The following is a 25,374-nucleotide window of genomic DNA, read 5'->3' as shown; positions in this document are numbered from 1 at the left end:
GTGTAGTTGACACCATTGCCCTCCTAAATCATCTATGTGAGAAAGGGCATAAAGTGGCCCCTGACAAACTACAGTTCTGTGCGAAATCAGTAAAATATCTAGGACACCAGATAGAAAAGGGTGTCAGAAAAGTCACATCAGAAAGAGTGAGAATAATTCAAAAGATGCAGTTGCCCCGTACTCAAAAAGATGTCAGAATGTTCCTGGGGGTATTAGGGTACTGCAGACAGTGGATTCTGGGATTTGCAGCCTTAGCCAGGCCCTTGATAAAAATGACCACGAGAGGAATGCCAGATGTTGTAGAGTGGGACGATGAAAGTCTAATGGCTTTCACAAGACTGAAAAACTGTCTGTGTACGGCCCCTGCGTTGGGAATGCCAGATTATTCCAAAGAGTTTGCCCTATTCTGTGACACTCGCGATAATTGCGCATTGTCAGTCCTGACTCAAGAACATGGCACGACCAGAAGGCCTGTGGCCTATTTTTCTGCCACTTTGGACCCAGTAGCTGCTGGGTTACCAGGCTGTCTGAAAGCAGTAGCTGCTACCTGTGCAAGTTTGGAACAGAGTGAGTCCATTGTCATGGGACATCCTGTGACCGTGTATGTTTCACACGGAGTGGTAATTCTATTGACCAGAACTAAAACACAGTATCTCACCCCTAGTCGGCTGACTAAATACGAGAGGATTCTTGTGGGTGCAGCAAATGTAAGCATTGTTAGGTGCGGTATTCTGAACCCTGCCACCTTACTCCCCGACCCCTTGGAAATAGAAGGTGGGGATGATGATGAACATGATTGTATTGACCTGACAGAGTTCAGTACTAAGCCACGCCCAGACATAAAAGAAGTACCATTGCCTGAGCATGATAAAGAACTATTTGTGGATGGTTCCTGTCTAAGACATGAACTAGGAGGCTTGAGTGCTGCTTATGCAGTAGTGTCTTTCACAAAAATTGAAGAAGCAGGTTACCTATATAACATCAAGTCTGCACAAGTAGCCGAATTGATAGCCATGATAAAGGCTTGCAAAATTGGGAAGGACTTACGCATAACAGTGTATACTGACAGTCAGTACTGTTATGGAGTTGTGCATGACTTTGGCCAATTATGGCTACAGAGGGAATTCATGACTTCCTCAGGTACTCCCATTCGGAATGCAAAGGTTGTTCATGACCTTTTAGAGGCCATCCAGTTGCCCAAAGAACTGGCAGTGGTAAAATGTGCTGCTCATCAAAGGAGCATGGACAGAGTATCACTGGGAAACGATTATGCTGATCGAGTGGCCCAATGGTGTGCCAAAGATCGGTATATTGTAAATCCAAAACGAGGGGGGCCAGGAACCAGCTGCCAGCTTCAGGTGTTTGAAGAAGTGCCTACGTGGGATGAAGTGAGAGAGTGGCAGGAATCGGCTCCTTGGCAAGAAAGAGAGAAATGGAAGGAGGATGGGTGTAGACCGAGACGTGTGGATGGTGTGATTTTGGGCCCAACTGGTATGCCTGTGTTACCCCGACACTTGCTTGGCACAATGGCAAGATTAATACATGAAGGATCACACATTGGTAGGGATGCCATGATTCTGGTATTTCAACAGACTTGGTACAGTAAAAAGTTCAGGAAGGTAGCAGAGTCCCTCTGCCAGAGGTGCCTGTCATGTCAACAGATGAACCCAGGCAAGAGGACAATGGTTGAACTGAGCAGGATTGGGAGATCAGGGGGTCCCTTTATAAGGATACAGACTGATTTCATCACCATGCCCCGTTGTGAAGGGAAACGATATGTCCTTGTCATTGTTTGCGTATTTTCAAAATGGGTAGAAGCTTACCCTACTCCTCAAAGTGACGCACTGACAGTAGCGAAGTGTTTACTAAAAGAACTGATACCTAGATTCGGAATACCATGCATTATTGAATCAGATAAGGGTGGACATTTCCAGAATGAAATACTGGCTGAACTGTGTAAGGCCTTTGGAATAAGGCAGAAACTCCATTGTGCATACCACCCAGAGGCTTCTGGAATAGTGGAACAAGTAAATGGAACTATCAAAAACAGACTAGCAAAGCTGACTGATGCAACTGGCATGACCTGGGTGAAGGCCCTGCCCCTGGTCCTGATGGGACTGAGAAGTGTTCCCGACCGCAAGACAGGCCTAAGTCCCCATGAAATCATTATGGGAAGAGTGATGAGACAAGCATGGGTGCCAGGAAGCAAACTGTTGAGTATTACTGATGATTTGGTGCTTGAATACTGCAGAAGATTGGGTGACCAAGTGCGTTCTATCTCTCGCCAGATTGGAGACGACGGCATCCTCAATCCAACGACTCCTCTCCACAGCTTGGTTCCAGGAGACTGGGTCAAAATAAAGAAGCACACTCGATCAAGCTGTCTGGCACCAAGGTGGGGAAAGAAACGCCAAGTAATCCTGGTAACAACCACTGCAGTGAAGGTCGCAGGTGTTCCCCAGTGGATCCACGCTGGACACACCCAGAAGGTATTGCCAGACAAAGGATTTGAAGAAGAAGGGCAACCAGCAGAGGACCCTGAAGGAGCCAGACCAGAAGCAACTGACAACGAGCAGCCCAGCACCAGTCAGGTTGCAGGAACAGCAGACGTTGGCCCAGGAGTAGTTGACTACGAACTGCCAAGAAGCCAGCCTGTGGAAGAAGTCCAGGAAACTGAGCCAGGAGTAGCTGAAGACGAGCTGCCAAGCATATGGCCAGAAGAATGGATACCGATGATTGATCTGACCGAAGATCCTATCAGAACAAGAGAACGACTTAGTGAAGGTAGAGAGTGGACTAGTCAGGAAAAGCAAGGCACAGGCGAAGAACCTCAGCCGCTTGAGATTCACATCAAAACTGAGGAAGGAGAAGGTCAGACAGGGACAGAACAGGTATTCGATACACCACCGCTAACACCTGATGCAGATAAGGGAGAGACTAGAAATAGAGTGATAGTTCGAGCAGAAGAAAATCAAGAGATCGAAGTGCTTGAACAGGATCAGAGAGGGTTAGAAGAACGGGTTCAGGAAACAGAAACAGAAACAAAGACAATCGAAAGCCAAAAACAAAATATTCCTGAACAAGGCCAGATTAGCAACCAGGCAGAAGAATTTGATGCTAGCCCTGGAACTAGTCAGATAAGGGAAGTAGGAGAAGAAAGTGGAGAAGAATTACCACAAGATAAAGAGAACAAGAGAATAAGAAAAGAAAGTGAAGTCCAAGTACCGACTAAGAGACTAAAGAAAAGAAACAACCTTGAGCCTAGGTTTGTAAAAAGATTGAGACTTAGGATAAAGACAGTGGAAGAAAAACGTGCAGAAGCAAGAAGAAGTGCTCGGATAGCAGAGCAAGAAGAAGACTCTTCCAAAAGAAGGAGTGAACGAATAAAAAGGCAAAACAAAAAGTACAAGTCTCCTGAATGGACACTGGTTTTGGAGGAGCTTGAAGATCTTGATATAACTGACGTGAGCGACGGAGAACCCGTCCCAGAGTACTCAGCTGAAGAGGAAGACGAACCACCGTGAATTTGCACAAAGTAAGCTAATTGTGTAAAGCCAAAAAGAGGGGTTCGAGAGACTCCTTCTGAGCCAAAATGTCTGATTCAACAGTGAATGGTAGACCTAGTTGCAGCCGTTTTAAGACGTGTTGCAAGGTGTGTATATGTAGTGTAGTAGTACTGATAGTTATCTGGATAGGATTAACAATTTTCATTCCCTTTGCTGTAAGTAAAGATACTAACATTGTCCCTACTGAAGTTGTAAATACTGACAATGAGGAGCTAACAACACAGAGTGTAGCACGACATGAGAGAGCTTTGAGACAAACAAAACAGAACTTAGAAGCATCAGATGAGGGAGGACTACATTATCATGGAGTTAAGAACAAGACACACTTAAACGTTTTCGCAAACTTATTAATACACTATGTAGAGACTATGGAAATTGAAGATTGCTATGTCTGCATGAAGCTACCTACTTCGGTGGCTGAGGGCGTGACATACCATCATCTGCCATTGACATATGGAATCTCCTGTAGCATTTTAGCTAGTTTATTCTATAAAAGAGGACCGTTACAGTACTATTACTCTAACAATGACGTGATCTTTTCTGAACTTCCTATACGTGGGAACTTGAATCCTGTACATACCAAAACTGACACCATAAGATATATGGGAGACTACTTTCTGACTATAGGTAACATTGACATAGCAGACGCACACAGAGATAACTTGACTTGTTCTTTGCGTGAGCAGGAAAAGATGTTCCTGAACATGGCAGAGAAAAGGAGAATTAAAATTCAGAAGAAGGCTAATGACGAAAGTCAGAAAAAGCCAAAGTGGGCAGAGAACATGGAAGGCACCTCATCTGGTGGAGCGGGTCCTGCTCTGTTGCTGGATTTTGAAAAGAAAGGCAAGCTATGTCTTCACCGCGAGAAGACTAGCTATTATAATAATGTTTTCATTGGTTCCAGTGAATGCGAACATAATTACAAGGTAATTGGAGGTTGGGGTTTCAAAAATGGGTCAGAGCCTGTGTTTCCTGGAATTTATTATATTTGTGGGGACAAGGCTTATTTCAAATTGCCGGATCACTGGTATGGAAGCTGCTACTTTGGCATTGTCTTCCCGAAAATATACCATGTGAATGGAAAAGCTGGAAGCAATGAAGATACTAATGGCTTAGTGCGTAGTAAAAGAGAAAGTATAGGTGAAATTATGGGTAGTATTTTCAGTGCACTGATACCTGGAGTGGGAGTGGTTCTGAACACTCACAGAATTTGCAAATTGTCTACTATAGTAGATGTGCTGTCTACTGAAACAGCTCATGGATTTCTGCTGGTCAATACCGAAATGGTTGCGATCAGATCAATGGTTTTACAAAATCGACTTGCTCTTGACACCTTATTAGCGAAAGAGGGCGGAGTCTGCCGGATGTTGAAGGCGCAACATTGTTGCACTTATATTCCGGATAAAAGTGTACAGATCAAAAGATATGTGAAAAACATTACTAATTTGGCAAAGGAACTCAAACCACTCGAGGTTGATAGTGCCTGGAAGAGACTGGTAGATGGTCTCTCAAATGTAGGTCATTGGCTTGCTAGCATAGGTAAAAGCTTATTATTCAAAATTCTGATGCCAATTGGTATTATAGGTCTTATTATACTTTCCATTTTCTTATGCTGTAAATACCGCAAGCGCACCAAAAAGCACGAGGTAAATGCAAGAGGAGTGAAACGAAGTGTGGATGAGATTGAATTAGAGGAAGTGAATGATCAGATATACAAAAAGGTGAAGACTTCTCACCCTGCTAAAACTGAGAGAGAAAAGTTAGAACGGTTACTGGAAGAAATAGAACTTTATAAAGTGTGAAAGAAAGTTGGCATCTGGTTCCATTATAATTTGTGATGATAGTAAATATCATCAAAGAGGGGATTGATGAAGCAAAGCTTCGCATATTTTGCGGCTTGCCGAAGTCAAGAACCTCGTTTATGTGTAATAAGGTAACAAAAACGTATGTTTTACTAACATTTATTTTGTTTAGGCAAAGTTCCCGAAGCTTGCCTATGTGTATTTCTAATGAATTTAACCCGTGTCCTCTAATATGGCCGCCGCTTGTATTTTAGTTACTGCGCATGCGTCAGCCACACTCACGTGTCCTGACGCGTCTGCAGAAGTGGAGGGAAAGTTATGCGCATGCGTAATTCATAGCTGTGCTTATCATGTGGTACTGCTCGTGCCACTGCTCTTGTGCCCGTATCAATGTAGCTAACATTTAGATGCAATAAGTTTATTTCTTGATGATGAGTTAAAAGTACAAACCCTGTGATGTGTTTTCATAATGACATTATTATGTATTAATTTGTTTTCGCTTACTTTTCATGTACCGCGGGGAATGGGGGTCCAAACTGATTGGGAGCCATATTGACGGTCTCTTCTGCGCATGACCAGGGAGCATTGAAAAGTGGCCACTTTGGACAGTGGAACTCAGCCAGCTGGCAGCCACAGTCAAGATGCGCCTGGGAAAGCCACCTCTGCGCTACGAGAACGGCGAATGTTGCTCCTCATGTGTTACAATGTTAATTTCCTGCACAGTTCTCATGAGAACCCCAAACCTGCTAGGCGGTACCCAAATATGTTAATGAAGGCTTCAAATCGTGTATTGTGATTGGTGTGTTACCCAAATCCTACCTTAGGACCAATCGAAATTGAGGGATTCTGACACTTTGCAACATTGGGGGGTGGCACACTGTCCCCAAACTGTATAACTACCCTGGGTTCACCTAGTGACCCGTCCGACTTGTCTGGTTTAGCTGACCTGTCACTGACCCAACGCACTCAATAGGTGACTGAAGATACAGAGCGCTGCGGAGCACTCTGTCCGAATTTGACCATAGACTGAGGTTCTACTGAACCTTAAAGTGCTGGCGAAGCACTTAGCTGGGAGTTCGCTGACCCAATCGGGGTCTTGATCGATAGCTGCAGAGCGGGTGGAGCGCAGGCGTTGCTTCCGAACTGTGGGTTCCGGTCCTGTCCTGAAGAGGGTCCTGTCCTGAGGGTTTGCTGTCCTGTCCTGAGGGTCCTGTCCTGATTCCTATTCCGAGGGTATCCTGTCCTGTCCTGGGTGTCCATTCTGCACCTGCCGTCTTTGAGGGGTATCCTTCCTTGAGGGTTTCCTGTCCTTAACTGACCCGTGGCCAGGGTTTGGTTTCCACACCTTTCTAGGTAAATATTGCTCTGAAAACTCTTAAAATCTTGCACCTTCTGAATTTCTAACTTTTGCTTTAATAAAGTTCAACATTGCACATGTGATATTTTCCATGCCTTTCTGCAACTATTGAAAGTCATTTATATTTTTCCATAAGTTTATTCCTATGTCTTCTCATTTGTTAGAAATTATATTTTGCATAGCAGTGTGTCATTTCCTGATATGGTCTAGAACCTCATTGCCTAGATTGTTCAAAGGCCCATTCACCTTAAGTAAAGCGTGTTATTCATTATAAACTCTCCTATAGTCACCCACACTTAGGCTATCCCTGTTTAGATAATACTGACTTGCATAGTATCTTTTCTCGTTACATTTTATTAGTACTTTGATGATTACTCTGTCATTAATTTCTTTATGCCTATGTGATTTACGTTATCTTGATTATTGATTGCCTTGTTTTATTGTACCTCATGCAAGAAAATAATGAACTTTAGATAAACATTTTAAAACTTCCAGTTGTCCGTGGTCATTTAAACAGTATTTGAATGTTATTGGTTGGGTTTGTATTTTGCTGCCTTTCCTTTACAGCTAGCTCCCTGATTCATTGTGGTCATTAGGCACCCGCATCGGTGGATGGTAAGTCGGGTGCACCGAAAATTGGTAGCAGGGAACACACACACATCAACTTGATAGAGCTCGTGAAGTCACCTGATCGATGTATATGGTGATTTGAAAAGTATATGGGCCCTGAAGCCGGAAACGGCGAAAACTATTGGTCGGGTGGCCTCGCGCGCTCTATCACAAATATTGATGTTAGTAATATCGATAGCTAAATTATCGATGTTAATAATATCGATGTCTAGATGAGTGTTATGCATTTTAGTATGTATTTAATATGTATGTGTTCTATATTTTTTGTTAAGTATTGTACTGTGTTTTAAATATATGTATATATTTTTTCGAAATTTGTAATGTTTTTTAAAGTACATTTTGCGTTTTAGTACCGAAGCCGGTTGTGGGTTTATAGGGGAATAGGGTGGGAAGTAATTTAATTATAGTAAATTAAATAATAATTTTTAGGTAGGAATTAATAATTTATTTTAATTACATTTTGTGTTTTATTTCTGTAGCAGGTTGTGGGTTTATAGGGGAATAGGGTGGGAAGTTATTTATTTTTAATTAAGTAATTATAATTGTTTAATTATTGCTATTAATATTTAATGTATTGTTAATTAATTTTTAATTGGTACATAATTATTATTAAATGATAATTATTTTATTTGTATCAATTTATTATTGGAGTGGGTTGTGTGTTTTTAGGGGAATAGGGTGGTGAGTAAATTATTTGTAATTAAGTAATTAATTAAGAAAAATTCAGTATTGATAATTTTTTTTGTTAATTAATTATTAATTAGTTATACTGTTTTTATTAAATATTATTTATATATATTTTTTAATTGATTATTAATTTGTTATTACTTTGTATTAAATAATATTTATCGGTGTTGGTATTTTTTGTTTGTTAATTAATTATTCATTTGTTATTCATTTCTATTAAATATTATTTTTTGGTATTGATAATTATTTTTGTTAATTAATTATTAATTGGTTAACAATTTTTATTGTGTATTGTTTATTGTTATTGATAAAAAAAGTAATGTAATTATTAATTGCAAATCATTTTTTATTAATTGATTAATTGAAAATATATTTAATTGAGGGAAATTTTATGTGGAGTGTGTTGTGTGTTTATTGGGGAATAGGGTGAAAAGTATTTAATATTATTAAATTAATTATTATTTTGATATATTTGTATATATTCTTTTCTACATTTATTAATAAATCCTTATTTTTAATTACAATATTTATTTCATTTATAAGTATGTTATTTTAACATCTATGTTGTCCAACACTTTCCCTACTGTTGCACTCTCTGGAGTGGGAATAGTAATTGTTACCCCTACGCTATCCCGCACTTTCCTTACTTTTGCACTCACTGGAGTGGGTATAGTAATTTTAACCCCTACGCTACCCAATGCTTTTCCTACTGTTGCACTCACTGGAGTGGGATTAGTATTTTTTACCCCTACGCTATCCAGCACTTTTCCTACTGTTGCACTCTCTGGAGTGGGAATAGTAATTTTTACCCCGACGCTATCCAGCTCTTTCCCTACTGTTGCACTCTCTGGAGTGGGAATTGTAATTTTTACCCCTACGCTATCCAGCGCTTTCCCTACTGTTGCACTCTCTGGAGTGGGATTAGTAATTTTTACCCCTACGCTATCCAATGCTTTCCCTACTGTTGCACTCTCTAGAGTGGGAATTGTAATTTTTACCCCTACGCTATCCAACGCTTTCCCTAATGTGGCACTATGTGGAGTAAGTATATATATTAATTTATATGTATATGTTTAATTAATTTTAACATTTAGGTGGTCCGCCCGCCAGACCCCCGGGAAAAGGAACAGCCCACTGAGGGTGCGGCAGTCCCGCACTCCCAATTAGGATGTGCCCGCCACACTGGCGGGCGCATGGCGCATTTGTGACATTGCGCCGGGTGGAGCTGAAAGCACCACAAAGGCAGGTTGTGCCCTTCAATGCACAATGTGACAGCCACCTGACCACGTTGTACATTGAAATGCAGGGGGGTACCATAGGTACCCCCATGTACACCCCCCCAGAGTCCCTGGGGGCCCGCAACGGGCCCCCGCATGCAAACACAGCATGCCTTTCCGTGGCGGCAATGCCGCCACTGAAAGGCATGTCCCCACCCACATCGTAATATGGCTGGCGGTGTCTAACAGACACCGCCACCATATTGAACCCTTTTCCGCCCGGTCGACTTCTCGACCGGGCGAAAAAGCGGCAGACGGTCTTTCGTCCGCCGTGGACCCCCCAGCCATAGTAATATGGTGGGGATCTTTGCTGCAAGGATGGGGGGTGGATCGCCCCCGCCGGGCTTGCGGTGACTACCGCCAGCCCGGCGGGGGCGATCCGCCCGCCATCCTAATGGGGTCCTTAATGTCTTAGTTATTATTTTTAAATATCTTTTAATATTTTTAACTATATTTCTTTTAATTATATGTATTATTTACTTAATTTTACATTATTATTAAAACATTTTAAAAAAAACTATATTTTTAACTTTTGACAATATTTTTTTCTATATATTTTTGTACCTACGTTTATGTAGATTGGACTTCGATATTTTTTACTTCTATATTTCTGTGTCAATATTTTTGCAAGTCGATTTTCTGTCTGTCGATATTCTGTCATACACTCAATGGATGGGTGGTAAAAATATTGTGTGGTTTTGACCGTTTTTTTAAGGCTAGTCGAAAGCGTCAGCCGAAATGCGTCAGTCATTTCATTATTTTTTTATTGTTTTTGTGCCGAGAAGAAAATTGGTATGCACTTAATAAAATTGGACTTCACAGTACCTGGCTGCCGAGAAGTCTGTGTTCCGTTGTTTGGTGGTTCAGGAGGAGAAAGCCGTGGGACGATATATATATATGTGTGAAAAATGCCCGATTTCCCTCAAATTGGACAGTAATAGACAACCAGAACTGTGCATTGGGCCTCTCAGGAAAACTCCTGGCCAGGTCTCATTGCAATTGCAGCCAGGGCAGGACTGGCAGTACCAAGCATCAGACGTTTTCCTGGGAATCTAGAAGGGTGGGGTCTGGTTTTGCAGCACTGTGGGATGGTTTTGTTACTGGAGGCAGGTTTTGCAATATCAACCCCCAGTAACATAAGCAGCAGTGATTTAGACTTATCCCCCTCCCCCCCCCACCTTCCGGGGGCTGGCCCAACAAAACTGACTGGGCTGCTTTGAGTTCCCAGTCCGGTCCTACCTGCAGCACTAATGCCACCACGCCCCTGGCCGTTCCCTCTCGTGGTGTGGGTGTTCCTATTTCTGAACAATATCTCGACTATCCCAAGTTGCTCAATGCTCTGTGTTTGTGTGCTGTGTCCCCTAGTCTCCATTTTTCTACACGTTGTTTCTCCAGCCTCATAACTCTCTATCTCCTGTGTCACTGGATGCTCTCTCATCTCCCTTGATGGTTTCTCTCCACTGTCTCTGTGGGCTCTCTCACTTGTCTCTACCACTCTTTGCCCTGTCTTTCAACACTTTCTACTTTGATTTTATGACATTTGGTTGTAATTTTATACAGCACGAATATGGCCAAAGCCAGTTAGACATTAGAGAGCTTTACATAAACATCACATTACATTGCAAAAGGTCATAATCCTTTTCTTTTGTTTTGATTACACAGGAAGATAAAATTATTTGCCCTGACTCACAGGATGGTGAGCAAAGGGGAACTTAAACCTGATTCCCCAATTCCTAAGTCTGCAGTTCTGGCCGTTAGGTCGTATCTCCTCCCACATACCTTATCTCCAAACGCTTTCCTTCCTGACCTAGCACCCCTTGTCTTTTACACTATCACGCTTTTATCTGGAGGGTCCCTATCTCTAGAGGACACTTTCCCTCCTCTGTCAATGGGTGCCCTTTTTAGGTGTCACCTGCAACAGGGCATGCACTCTCGCTTGCAGAGATAGTGTTTATAGTAAGGGGCTTGGAGCAAGCCCATTTCTTACCATTAATTGGCTTTATTGTCACTCCTATTTTCTGCCTACTAATTGGGTAGTGCATGCCGGCTTCATGTCCTCTTATTTGTTTGGGAACAAAGGCCAAGTACAGATTGTTTCATCTTGAAATGGGTCCTTCTGCTGCAGGTGTTGCGATTGAGGTACTCGTTTTAGGGTTGAACCTGTGAGAGCTTGTGCTAGCGCATGTGTCTCACCTGCGAGACACTGTTGTTAAAAAAGGGCTAGAAACCCGCCCATTGCTTACTATTTGTTGACATCTGTGACATTCTTCTTTGCAGCCTAGTAATTTGTCAAGGAAGGCCTAACATCAGTTCCGTTCCTCTCTCTGGAGCAGGGACCAAGCACTGATTGATTCAGCTTAATCGGTGTCCGTTCCGTGCTCCCGACGTGACTGAGGTACTATTTTGTTCTTTTTTACTTTTAGTGCCCTGCAAACAGAAGGGGTGTGACTGGCAAAAACGTGCCTAGCAGGACAACCAAAATTGCAATGATTTACTTTCTATAGTTAACGTTCTTTTATTTTGCCAAGTCTTCTTTCCTCACTTTTACCTCATGTTTTCTTTTTTTTTGCACACAGGCTCTGTTCTCAAAAGATGAGGATTATTTTATTACAAAGTGACATTGTTTCTCTCGTTTGTGTAATTTCTGAAATTATGCTTTAACACATATTCGTGCAGTACACCTCAATCCACCCCCCTCCAATCCGCCCCACTCCAATCCATGCTACCACACCCAAAAGCAATCGGCCCCACTCAATCCAATCCAATCCACCCCAAACCAATCCAATCCACTGCACTCCAAACCACTCACCCAATCCAATCCACTCCAAATCCCCAATCTCCAATTCTCCCAACCTACCCCACTCCAATCTGCCCACTCTAATCCAACCCACTCCAATACAAAACAATCTGCCACACTCCAATCTACCCCACTTGAATCCAAAATAATCTGCCCCACTCCGATCCACTCGAATCTGTCCCACTCCAAAACAATTTGCCCCACTCCAGTCTTCCCTACTCCAATCCAAAACAATCTGCCCCACTCCAATTCAAAGCAATTTGATCCACTCCAATCTGCTCCACTCCAATCCAAAACAACCTGCCCATTGCAGTCCAAAACAATCTACCCCTCTCCAATCTGCCCCACTCCAATCCAAAACAACCTGCCCCACTCCAATCTGCCTCACTCTAGTCCAAAGCAATCTGTCCCACTCCAATCCAAAACAATCTTCCCCACTCCAATCCGCCCCACTCCAAACCAAAACAACCTGCCCCACTCCAATCTGCCTCACTCTAGTCCAAAGCAATCAGTCCCACTCCAATCCAAAACAATCTTCCCCACTCCAATCCGCCCCACTTCAATCCAAAAGAATCTGCCCACTTCAATCCGCCTCACTTCCATCCAAGATAATCTGCCCCACTCCAGTCCATCCCACTCTAATCTGCCCCACTTCAATCCAAAACAATCTGCCCCACTACAATCTTCCAAACTTTAATCCAAAACAATCTGCCCCACTCTAATCTGCCCCATTCCAATCCACCCACTCTAATCTGCCCCACTCCAAATTGCTCCGCTCCAATCCAGTCCACCTCACCACAATCCGCCCAATCCAATCCACCACACTTCCTCCCCAATACACCCCTCTCCAATACAATACACCCCAGTGTAATCCCAAACAATGTGCTCCACTTGAACCTGCCCCACGCCAATCTGCCCCACACCAATCCAAAAAACTCTGCCTAACTCGTTCCAAAACAATCTGCCCCACTCCAATCCAAAACAACCTGCCCATTGCAGTCCAAAACAATCTACGCCTCTCCAATCTGCCCCACTCCAATCCAAAACAACCTGCCCCACTCCAATCTGCCTCACTCTAGTCCAAAGCAATCTGTCCCACTCCAATCCAAAACAATCTTCCCCACTCCAATCCGCCCCACTCCAAACCAAAACAACCTGCCCCACTCCAATCTGCCTCACTCTAGTCCAAAGCAATCTGTCCCACTCCAATCCAAAACAATCTTCCCCACTCCAATCCGCCCCACTTCAATCCAAAAGAATCTGCCCACTTCAATCCGCCTCACTTCCATCCAAGATAATCTGCCCCATTCCAGTCCATCCCACTCTAATCTGCCCCACTTCAATCCAAAACAATCTGCCCCACTACAATCTTCCAAACTTTAATCCAAAACAATCTGCCCCACTCTAATCTGCCCCATTCCAATCCACCCACTCTAATCTGCCCCACTCCAATTTGCTCCGCTCCAATCCAGTCCACCTCACCACAATCCGCTCAATCCAATCCACCACACTTCCTCCCCAATACCCCTCTCCAATACAATACACCTCAGTGTAATCCAAAACAATGTGCTCCACTTGAATCTGCGCCACGCCAATCTGCCCCACACCAATCCAAAAAACTCTGCCCAACTCGTTCCAAAACAATCTGCCCCACTCCAATCCAAAACAATCTGCCCCATCCAATCCAAAACAATCTGCCCCACTCCAATACAAAACAATCTGCCCCACTTCAATCATTCCCACTCCAATCTGCCCCATACTAATCCAAAACAATCTTCCCATCTCCAATCCAAAACAATGTGCCCAATCTAATCCAATCCACCCCCTCTAATCCAATCCACATCCCCCAATTCAATCCACCTCACCCCAATCCATTCCACCCGAGTCCAATCCAATCCACCCCTCTCCACTATCCAATCCACCCACTCCACTCCACTCCACTCCAACCCAATCCATCCCAATCCAGCCAAAACCAATCTACCCCTCTCCAAGCCACCCCACTCCAATTCACCCCACTCCACCCCAAGCCAATTGCCGTCAATCCAATCCAACCCACTCAATCTAATACACCTCACTCTAATCCAATCCACCCCACTGCAATCCAATATACTCCACTTCAATCCACCCCATCCCAATTCAATTCATCCCACTCCATTCCACTGCACTCCAGTCCACCCAAATCCAGCCCACCCCACTTTAGTCCACCCCATTCTAGTCCATTTCACCCCACTTCACTCCAGTCCACCCCAACCCAATCAATCCGCCCCAATCTTCCCATTTCAATCCACCCCAATCCAAACTAATTCACCCCATCCAATCCACCCCACTCTACCCCAATAGAATCCACCCACTCAACTTCAATCCACCCCAATTAATCCAATCCATCCCATATAATCCACCCCACACCAACCCATTCCACCCCACTTAATTCCAACTCACTCCAGTCCACCTCAATCCAGTCCAATTCCTCCATTCCACCCCACTCGATTCTATCTCACTCAAGTCCACCCCAATCTAGTCTACCCCACTACAATCCACTCCACTTTAATCCACCCCACTCCAGTCCATTCCACACTACTCCAAACCACCCACCCCACTTCAATCCACCCCACTCCAATCTAATCCACCCATCCAGTCCACCTCACTCCAATCCACCCCACTCCATTACAGTCCAATCCACACCACTCTACTCCAAACCACCCCACTCTACCCCAACCAAATCCACCCCACCCCAGTTGAGTCCTCCCCACTCAGTCCAATTCATCCACCCCACACTAATCCAATCCACCCCACCCTACTCCAATACACTCTTCCCCACTCCAGTCCAGTCCAATCCCTCCCTCCAATTAAATTCACCCCACTCCAAGCCACTCTACTCTAATCCAATCCACCCAACACCAATCTAACCCATACCAATCCACCACACCCCACTCCAATCAATTCCACCCTATCCAGTCTACCCACTCCAACACACTTTATCCCATTCTAGTCCACTCCAATCTACTCCAATCCAGTCCCCCCACTATCTCAAACCATTTTAACCCACTCCACCCTATTCCACCCCATGCCACTCTACTCTACTCTACAACACTGCACTTTGTGACACCGACTTGCCGGAGTAGTGTCTGCTGATTAGCGCATGCCTTGCCTGGCGCCTGCTCTGTATGACCTCGGTGACAGATGCCTAACCTATTTTATTTACCTTACAGGGCATATGTGATACTGATGTCTGTTGTGCTGGACTGTTGTTGTATGTAGTTACTCTTGCTTAAACTACTGAATGCATCTCCACTTTCCCTTTGCAAGGGCATGAGAAATGTGCATAAAAAATGGTACATGTACTAACCTGATTGCTGTTGCGCTTTCTCCTGATTGTCGCATTCATGTAACTTAACATCAGAAATGCATTAATAAAAATATTCAAAAAAAAAAAAACACTGCACTTTGTGACACTAAACTCTACTCAACGCTACGACACTCTAATCCCCCTACTCAACTCTATGACACTCTACACCAACAAATCCAGGCTGCGATACTCTACTCTCCCACTCCACTCTAGCACTAACTTTTAGCCATGCTGTACAGCAGCCACACTGGTGTACAGCATGGCAAAACACTTTGCTCAAGCCATTAGCTCTTGTAAGGGCGAAACCTAATGGCTTTGCCAATGTTTGTTCTTCTTTGAGGTACTATTCTTATCCCCCTCCCACCTGGGTTACCCGGCCTCTTCCTACACCTTCCGTTTCCAGCCTCTGACTTCATTCGTGGAACATGTCTCTTATTAACACTTCGGGGCCGGCTTTTCTTGTTTATCACAATCGTCCTCTCATTTCTGCTATAGCTCTACTCTTCCTTTCTTTTCTAATCGTAACTGGGGCAGGTTTTCTAAAATGCTAACATGTAAAGCGCTCTGATACCCTCTTGGGTCAAGTTCGCGCTATATAAAACGTTATAAATAAATAAATATACCGGGTTTAGGTCTCTTGAGCCTTTCCGGAAACCTGTCAAGCAAAAAATAAAGGCGTCATGAAGCGGTAAATGCTGTCCGCCTCATAGCGCTTTTCCCCCTTACTCTAAGTCATGTTGCATAGCGGCCGCGCTGACGTGCAACATTGTTAAAAAAAACATTGACAAGAGTGATAGATCTCATATAGGTGAGGCCTCTTGGTTCTGCCAATGCTTATTTCTACTTCAGGGTGTTGACTCCATTGACAAAGCTTGCCTCAATGTTGTCTCCGTGTTTCTCTGCAGCGTCTCGCTCGTCTCTGAATGCTCTTTCCTGTTTACGACGCTACGTCTCTAAGCCCTTCTCCGTCTCTGGACTGTCTCTCTCTGGATCCACTCTTCCGTCTCTAGGCACTCTCTTCCTTGTCTCTGGGGTCCGTTTCCTGTCTGTAGAAGCCCTCTCGGACTCCCTGGTGTTCCTAAACTATCCCCGAGCAATGCACTTACCTTCTCCTCGGCGCTGCTGTGGCCTCTCTCGGGCAGCGCTGTCTCTGAAGCTCCCGAGTGAATTGTACATAGCGCCTCGTTCTGATGAAAATCCGAGACATGTTTGTCCCTGTAGTGTCAACTGAGAGAAACCGCAGACGAGAATCCCAGGCGCCCCTATATAGCACCCCAGCAAGGCGCCCTGCCCATCCCTACCTCCTGTTCTTTCACAGGTACCTCCCAGCTGTCAGTCCAATGTTTCTGCCTCCCCCACCCGCACCCTCCTGTCTGTCTCACTGTTTGCTTGCATCTGAAACTCGGGCAAAGGTGTCTGAACTTTGACCGACTTAGCAGGATCCGCTGGGGCCTCGTGCCTTTGACACAACCACTCCCCACAGCCAATATACCAGCACGATGTCAAAACAGAGGGTTTTCCAAAGGTATTTTTATTATTAGAACTGATGAATGTGGGGAGTATGGGTCGCGGCGTTTAGGCGGGGTGCAAGGTATGTATGGTCTGTGTGCTTAGCTGCAGGGTGAGTATGACTTGCTGGGCTTAGGTAGGGTGCAGGGTATGGTCTGTGGCTGTGCTCTCAGCTGCAGGGTGAGTATGACTTGCTGGGCTTAGGGGTGGGTGCAGGGTATGGTCTGTGGCTGTGCTCTCAGCTGCAGGGTGAGTATGACTTGCTGGGCTTAGATGGGGTGCAGGGTATGGTCTGTGGCTGTGCTCAGCAGCTGCAGGGTGAGTATGAATTGCTGGCCTTAGGTGGGGTGCAGGGTATGGTCTGTGGTTGTGCTCTCAGCTGCAGGGAATGTATGATTTGTTGGGCTTAGATGGGGTGCAGGGCATGATCTGTGGTTGTGCTCTCAGCTGCAGGGAGTGTATGACTTGCTGGGCTTAGGCGGGGTGCAGGGTATGTATGGTCTGTGTGCTTAGCTGCAGGGTGAGTATGACTTGCTGAGCTTAGATGGGGTGCAGGGTATGGTCTGTGGTTGTGCTCTCAGCTGCAGGGAGTGTATGACTTGCTGGGCTTAGGGGTGGGTGCAGGGTATGGTCTGTGGCAGTGCTCTCAGCTGCAGGGTGAGTATGACTTGCTGGGCTTAGGTGGGGTGCAGGGTATGGTCTGTGGCTGTGCTCTCAGCGGCAGGGTGAGTATGACTTGCTGGGCTTAGGGGTGGGTGCAGGGTATGGTCTGTGGCTGTGCTCTCAGCTGCAGGGTGAGTATGACTTGCTGGGCTTAGGGGTGAGTGCAGGGTATGGTCTGTGGCTGTGCTCTCAGCTGCAGGGTGAGTATGACTTGCTGGGCTTAGGGGTGGGTGCAGGGTATGGTCTGTGGCTGTGCTCTCAGCTGCAGGGTGAGTATGACTTGCTGGGCTTAGGGGTGGGTGCAGGGTATGGTCTGTGGCTGTGCTCTCAGCTGCAGGGTGAGTATGACTTGCTGGGCTTAGATGGGGTGCAGGGTATGGTCTGTGGCTGTGCTCAGCAGCTGCAGGGTGAGTATGAATTGCTGGCCTTAGGTGGGGTGCAGGGTATGGTCTGTGGTTGTGCTCTCAGCTGCAGGGAGTGTATGACTTGCTGGGCTTAGATGGGGTGCAGGGTATGATCTGTGGTTGTGCTCTCAGCTGCAGGGTGAGTATGACTTGCTGGGCTTAGGTGGGGTGCAGGGTATGTATGGTCTGTGTGCTTAGCTGCAGGGTGAGTATGACTTGCTGAGCTTAGATGGGGTGCAGGGCATGACCTGTGGTTGTGCTCTCAGCTGCAGGGAGTGAATGACTTGCTGGGCTTAGGGGTGGGTGCAGGGTATGGTCTGTGGCTGTGCTCTCAGCTGCAGGGTGAGTATGACTTGCTGGGCTTAGGTGGGGTGCAGGGTATGGTCTGTGGCTGTGCTCTCAGCGGCAGGGTGAGTATGACTTGCTGGGCTTAGGGGTGGGTGCAGGGTATGGTCTGTGGCTGTGCTCTCAGCTGCAGGGTGAGTATGACTTGCTGGGCTTAGGGGTGAGTGCAGGGTATGGTCTGTGGCTGTGCTCTCAGCTGCAGGGTGAGTATGACTTTCTGGGTTTAGGGGTGGGTGCAGGGTATGGTCTGTGGCTGTGCTCTCAGCTGCAGGGTGAGTATGACTTGCTGGGCTTAGATGGGGTGCAGGGTATGGTATGTGGCTGTGCTCTCAGCTGCAGGGTGAGTATGACTTGCTGGGCTTAGGTGGGGTGCAGGGTATGGCCTGTGGCTGTGCTCTCAGCGGCAGGGTGAGTATGACTTGCTGGGCTTAGGGGTGAGTGCAGGGTATGGTCTGTGGCTGTGCTCTCAGCTGCAGGGTGAGTATGACTTGCTGGGCTTAGGTGGGGTGCAGGGTATGGTCTGTGGCTGTGCTCTCAGCGGCAGGGTGAGTATGACTTGCTGGGCTTAGGGGTGGGAGCAGGGTATGGTCTGTGGCTGTGCTCTCAGCTGCAGGGTGAGTATGACTTGCTGGGCTTAGGGGTGAGTGCAGGGTATGGTCTGTGGCTGTGCTCTCAGCTGCAGGGTGAGTATGACTTGCTGGGCTTAGGGGTGGGTGCAGGGTATGGTCTGTGGCTGTGCTCTCAGCTGCAGGGTGAGTATGACTTGCTGGGCTTAGATGGGGTGCAGGGTATGGTCTGTGGCTGTGCTCAGCAGCTGCAGGGTGAGTATGAATTGCTGGCCTTAGGTGGGGTGCAGGGTATGGTCTGTGGTTGTGCTCTCAGCTGCAGGGAATGTATGATTTGCTGGGCTTAGATGGGGTGCAGGGCATGATCTGTGGTTGTGCTCTCAGCTGCAGGGAGTGTATGACTTGCTAGGCTTAGGCGGGGTGCAGGGTATGTATGGTCTGTGTGCTTAGCTGCAGGGTGAGTATGACTTGCTGAGCTTAGATGGGGTGCAGGGTATGGTCTGTGGTTGTGCTCTCAGCTGCAGGGAGTGTATGACTTGCTGGGCTTAGGGGTGGGTGCAGGGTATGGTCTGTGGCAGTGCTCTCAGCTGCAGGGTGAGTATGACTTGCTGGGCTTAGGTGGGGTGCAGGGTATGGTCTGTGGCTGTGCTCTCAGCGGCAGGGTGAGTATGACTTGCTGGGCTTAGGGGTGGGTGCAGGGTATGGTCTGTGGCTGTGCTCTCAGCTGCAGGGTGAGTATGACTTGCTGGGCTTAGGGGTGAGTGCAGGGTATGGTCTGTGGCTGTGCTCTCAGCTGCAGGGTGAGTATGACTTGCTGGGCTTAGGGGTGGGTGCAGGGTATGGTCTGTGGCTGTGCTCTCAGCTGCAGGGTGAGTATGACTTGCTGGGCTTAGGGGTGGGTGCAGGGTATGGTCTGTGGCTGTGCTCTCAGCTGCAGGGTGAGTATGACTTGCTGGGCTTAGATGGGGTGCAGGGTATGGTCTGTGGCTGTGCTCAGCAGCTGCAGGGTGAGTATGAATTGCTGGCCTTAGGTGGGGTGCAGGGTATGGTCTGTGGTTGTGCTCTCAGCTGCAGGGAGTGTATGACTTGCTGGGCTTAGATGGGGTGCAGGGTATGGTATGTGGCTGTGCTCTCAGCTGCAGGGTGAGTATGACTTGCTGGGCTTAGGTGGGGTGCAGGGTATGGCCTGTGGCTGTGCTCTCAGCGGCAGGGTGAGTATGACTTGCTGGGCTTAGGGGTGAGTGCAGGGTATGGTCTGTGGCTGTGCTCTCAGCTGCAGGGTGAGTATGACTTGCTGGGCTTAGGTGGGGTGCAGGGTATGGTCTGTGGCTGTGCTCTCAGCGGCAGGGTGAGTATGACTTGCTGGGCTTAGGGGTGGGAGCAGGGTATGGTCTGTGGCTGTGCTCTCAGCTGCAGGGTGAGTATGACTTGCTGGGCTTAGGGGTGAGTGCAGGGTATGGTCTGTGGCTGTGCTCTCAGCTGCAGGGTGAGTATGACTTGCTGGGCTTAGGGGTGGGTGCAGGGTATGGTCTGTGGCTGTGCTCTCAGCTGCAGGGTGAGTATGACTTGCTGGGCTTAGATGGGGTGCAGGGTATGGTCTGTGGCTGTGCTCAGCAGCTGCAGGGTGAGTATGAATTGCTGGCCTTAGGTGGGGTGCAGGGTATGGTCTGTGGTTGTGCTCTCAGCTGCAGGGAATGTATGATTTGCTGGGCTTAGATGGGGTGCAGGGCATGATCTGTGGTTGTGCTCTCAGCTGCAGGGAGTGTATGACTTGCTGGGCTTAGGCGGGGTGCAGGGTATGTATGGTCTGTGTGCTTAGCTGCAGGGTGAGTATGACTTGCTGAGCTTAGATGGGGTGCAGGGTATGGTCTGTGGTTGTGCTCTCAGCTGCAGGGAGTGTATGACTTGCTGGGCTTAGGGGTGGGTGCAGGGTATGGTCTGTGGCAGTGCTCTCAGCTGCAGGGTGAGTATGACGTGCTGGGCTTAGGTGGGGTGCAGGGTATGGTCTGTGGCTGTGCTCTCAGCGGCAGGGTGAGTATGACTTGCTGGGCTTAGGGGTGGGTGCAGGGTATGGTCTGTGGCTGTGCTCTCAGCTGCAGGGTGAGTATGACTTGCTGGGCTTAGGGGTGAGTGCAGGGTATGGTCTGTGGCTGTGCTCTCAGCTGCAGGGTGAGTATGACTTGCTGGGCTTAGGGGTGGGTGCAGGGTATGGTCTGTGGCTGTGCTCTCAGCTGCAGGGTGAGTATGACTTGCTGGGCTTAGGGGTGGGTGCAGGGTATGGTCTGTGGCTGTGCTCTCAGCTGCAGGGTGAGTATGACTTGCTGGGCTTAGATGGGGTGCAGGGTATGGTCTGTGGCTGTGCTCAGCAGCTGCAGGGTGAGTATGAATTGCTGGCCTTAGGTGGGGTGCAGGGTATGGTCTGTGGTTGTGCTCTCAGCTGCAGGGAGTGTATGACTTGCTGGGCTTAGATGGGGTGCAGGGTATGATCTGTGGTTGTGCTCTCAGCTGCAGGGTGAGTATGACTTGCTGGGCTTAGGTGGGGTGCAGGGTATGTATGGTCTGTGTGCTTAGCTGCAGGGTGAGTATGACTTGCTGAGCTTAGATGGGGTGCAGGGCATGACCTGTGGTTGTGCTCTCAGCTGCAGGGAGTGAATGACTTGCTGGGCTTAGGGGTGGGTGCAGGGTATGGTCTGTGGCTGTGCTCTCAGCTGCAGGGTGAGTATGACTTGCTGGGCTTAGGTGGGGTGCAGGGTATGGTCTGTGGCTGTGCTCTCAGCGGCAGGGTGAGTATGACTTGCTGGGCTTAGGGGTGGGTGCAGGGTATGGTCTGTGGCTGTGCTCTCAGCTGCAGGGTGAGTATGACTTGCTGGGCTTAGGGGTGAGTGCAGGGTATGGTCTGTGGCTGTGCTCTCAGCTGCAGGGTGAGTATGACTTTCTGGGTTTAGGGGTGGGTGCAGGGTATGGTCTGTGGCTGTGCTCTCAGCTGCAGGGTGAGTATGACTTGCTGGGCTTAGATGGGGTGCAGGGTATGGTATGTGGCTGTGCTCTCAGCTGCAGGGTGAGTATGACTTGCTGGGCTTAGGTGGGGTGCAGGGTATGGCCTGTGGCTGTGCTCTCAGCGGCAGGGTGAGTATGACTTGCTGGGCTTAGGGGTGAGTGCAGGGTATGGTCTGTGGCTGTGCTCTCAGCTGCAGGGTGAGTATGACTTGCTGGGCTTAGGTGGGGTGCAGGGTATGGTCTGTGGCTGTGCTCTCAGCGGCACAGTGAGTATGACTTGCTGGGCTTAGGGGTGGGAGCAGGGTATGGTCTGTGGCTGTGCTCTCAGCTGCAGGGTGAGTATGACTTGCTGGGCTTAGGGGTGAGTGCAGGGTATGGTCTGTGGCTGTGCTCTCAGCTGCAGGGTGAGTATGACTTGCTGGGCTTAGGGGTGGGTGCAGGGTATGGTCTGTGGCTGTGCTCTCAGCTGCAGGGTGAGTATGACTTGCTGGGCTTAGATGGGGTGCAGGGTATGGTCTGTGGCTGTGCTCTCAGCTGCAGGGTGAGTATGACTTGCTGGGCTTAGATGGGGTGCAGGGTATGGTCTGTGGCTGTGCTCTCAGCTGCAGGGTGAGTATGACTTGCTGGGTTTAGGTGGGGTGCAGGGCATGACCTGTGGTTGTGCTCTCATCTGAAGGGTGAGCATGACTTGCTGGGCTTAGATGGGGTGCAGGGTATGGTCTGTGGTTGTGCTCTCAGCTGCGGGGTGAGTATAACTTGCTGGGCTTAGATGAGGTGCAGGGTATGGTCTGTGGCTGTGCTCTCAGCTGCAGGGGGAGTATGAATTGATGGCCTTAAGTGGGGTGCAGGGTATGGTCTGTGGTTGCTCTCTCAGCTGCAGGGTGAGTATGACTTGCTGGGCTTAGGTGGGGTGCAGGGTATGGTCTGTGGTTGTGCTCTCAGCTGCAGGGTGAGTATGATTTGCTGGGCTTAGGTGGGGTGCAGGGTATGGTCTGTGGTTGTGCTCTCAGCTGCAGGGTGGGTATGACTTGCTGAGCTTAGGTGGGGTGCAGGGTATGGTCTGTGGTTGTGCTCTCAGCTGCAGGGTGAGTATGACTTGCTAGGCTTAGGTGGGGTGCAGGGTATGGTCTGTGGCTGTGCTCTCAGCTGCAGGGTGAGTATGACTTGCTGGGCTTAGGTGGGGTGCAGGGTATGGTCTGTGGTTGTGCTCTCAGCTGCAGTGTGAGTATGACTTGCTGGGCTTAGGTCGGGTGCAGGGTATGGTCTGTGGTTGTGCTCTCAGCTGCAGGGTGAGTATGACTTGCTGGGCTTAGGTCGGGTGCAGGGTATGGTCTGTGGTTGTGCTCTCAGCTGCAGGGTGGGTATGACTTGCTGGGCTTAGGTGGGGTGCAGGGTATGGTCTGTGGTTGTGCTCTTAGCTGCGGGGTGAGTATGACTTGCTGGGCTTAGGTCGGGTGCAGGGTATGGTCTGTCGCTGCGCCTGTGCAGTGTGAGTATGACTTGCTGGGCTTAGGTCGGGTGCAGGGTATGGTCTGTCGCTGCGCCTGTGCAGTGTGAGTATGACTTGCTGGGCTTAGGTGGGGTGCAGGGTATGGTCTGTGGTTGTGCTCTCAGCTGCAGTGTGAGTATGACTTGCTGGGCTTAGGTCGGGTGCAGGGTATGGTCTGTGGTTGTGCTCTCAGCTGCAGGGTGGGTATGACTTGCTGGGCTTAGGTGGGGTGCAGGGTATGGTCTGTGGCTGTGCTCTCAGCTGCAGGGTGAGTATGACTTGCTGGGCTTAGGTGGGGTGCAGGGTATGTATGGTCTGTGTGCTTAGCTGCAGGGTGAGTATGACTTGCTGAGCTTAGATGGGGTGCAGGGCATGACCTGTGGTTGTGCTCTCAGCTGCAGGGAGTGAATGACTTGCTGGGCTTAGGGGTGGGTGCAGGGTATGGTCTGTGGCTGTGCTCTCAGCTGCAGGGTGAGTATGACTTGCTGGGCTTAGGTGGGGTGCAGGGTATGGTCTGTGGCTGTGCTCTCAGCGGCAGGGTGAGTATGACTTGCTGGGCTTAGGGGTGGGTGCAGGGTATGGTCTGTGGCTGTGCTCTCAGCTGCAGGGTGAGTATGACTTGCTGGGCTTAGGGGTGAGTGCAGGGTATGGTCTGTGGCTGTGCTCTCAGCTGCAGGGTGAGTATGACTTTCTGGGTTTAGGGGTGGGTGCAGGGTATGGTCTGTGGCTGTGCTCTCAGCTGCAGGGTGAGTATGACTTGCTGGGCTTAGATGGGGTGCAGGGTATGGTATGTGGCTGTGCTCTCAGCTGCAGGGTGAGTATGACTTGCTGGGCTTAGGTGGGGTGCAGGGTATGGCCTGTGGCTGTGCTCTCAGCGGCAGGGTGAGTATGACTTGCTGGGCTTAGGGGTGAGTGCAGGGTATGGTCTGTGGCTGTGCTCTCAGCTGCAGGGTGAGTATGACTTGCTGGGCTTAGGTGGGGTGCAGGGTATGGTCTGTGGCTGTGCTCTCAGCGGCAGGGTGAGTATGACTTGCTGGGCTTAGGGGTGGGAGCAGGGTATGGTCTGTGGCTGTGCTCTCAGCTGCAGGGTGAGTATGACTTGCTGGGCTTAGGGGTGAGTGCAGGGTATGGTCTGTGGCTGTGCTCTCAGCTGCAGGGTGAGTATGACTTGCTGGGCTTAGGGGTGGGTGCAGGGTATGGTCTGTGGCTGTGCTCTCAGCTGCAGGGTGAGTATGACTTGCTGGGCTTAGATGGGGTGCAGGGTATGGTCTGTGGCTGTGCTCTCAGCTGCAGGGTGAGTATGACTTGCTGGGCTTAGATGGGGTGCAGGGTATGGTCTGTGGCTGTGCTCTCAGCTGCAGGGTGAGTATGACTTGCTGGGTTTAGGTGGGGTGCAGGGTATGGTCTGTGGCTGTGCTCTCAGCTGCAGGGTGAGTATGACTTGCTGGGCTTAGGGGTGGATGCAGGGTATGGTCTGTGGCTGTGCTCTCAGCTGCAGGGTGAGTATGACTTGCTGGGCTTAGGTGGGGTGCAGGGTATGGTCTGTGGCTGTGCTCTCAGCGGCAGGGTGAGTATGACTTGCTGGGCTTAGGGGTGGGTGCAGGGTATGGTCTGTGGCTGTGCTCTCAGCTGCAGGGTGAGTATGACTTGCTGGGCTTAGGGGTGAGTGCAGGGTATGGTCTGTGGCTGTGCTCTCAGCTGCAGGGTGAGTATGACTTTCTGGGTTTAGGGGTGGGTGCAGGGTATGGTCTGTGGCTGTGCTCTCAGCTGCAGGGTGAGTATGACTTGCTGGGCTTAGATGGGGTGCAGGGTATGGTATGTGGCTGTGCTCTCAGCTGCAGGGTGAGTATGACTTGCTGGGCTTAGGTGGGGTGCAGGGTATGGCCTGTGGCTGTGCTCTCAGCGGCAGGGTGAGTATGACTTGCTGGGCTTAGGGGTG

General features: G+C 48.6%; 1 protein-coding gene across 1 annotated transcript in view; it reads right to left on the bottom strand.

Annotated features, from left to right (window-relative positions):
* HMGCS2 (3-hydroxy-3-methylglutaryl-CoA synthase 2) overlaps positions 1–16,880 on the bottom strand; it is a 68,794-nt gene extending 51,914 nt beyond the window's left edge. Inside the window, exon 1 of the mRNA XM_078643017.1 lies at positions 16,569–16,880. Coding sequence (XP_078499143.1) covers positions 16,569–16,669 — 101 coding nt within the window. The 5' untranslated portion in view covers positions 16,670–16,880. The remainder of the gene's footprint in view (positions 1–16,568) is intronic.
* Positions 16,881–25,374: the final 8,494 nt, after the last annotated feature.

This window comes from Lissotriton helveticus, chromosome 1_1 (assembly GCF_964261635.1).
Source record: "Lissotriton helveticus chromosome 1_1, aLisHel1.1, whole genome shotgun sequence".
NCBI classification, from domain to species: Eukaryota; Metazoa; Chordata; class Amphibia; order Caudata; family Salamandridae; genus Lissotriton; species Lissotriton helveticus.
The sequence above is the reverse complement of the archived record's forward strand: the minus strand, read 5'-3'. Positions and strand labels throughout refer to the sequence as shown.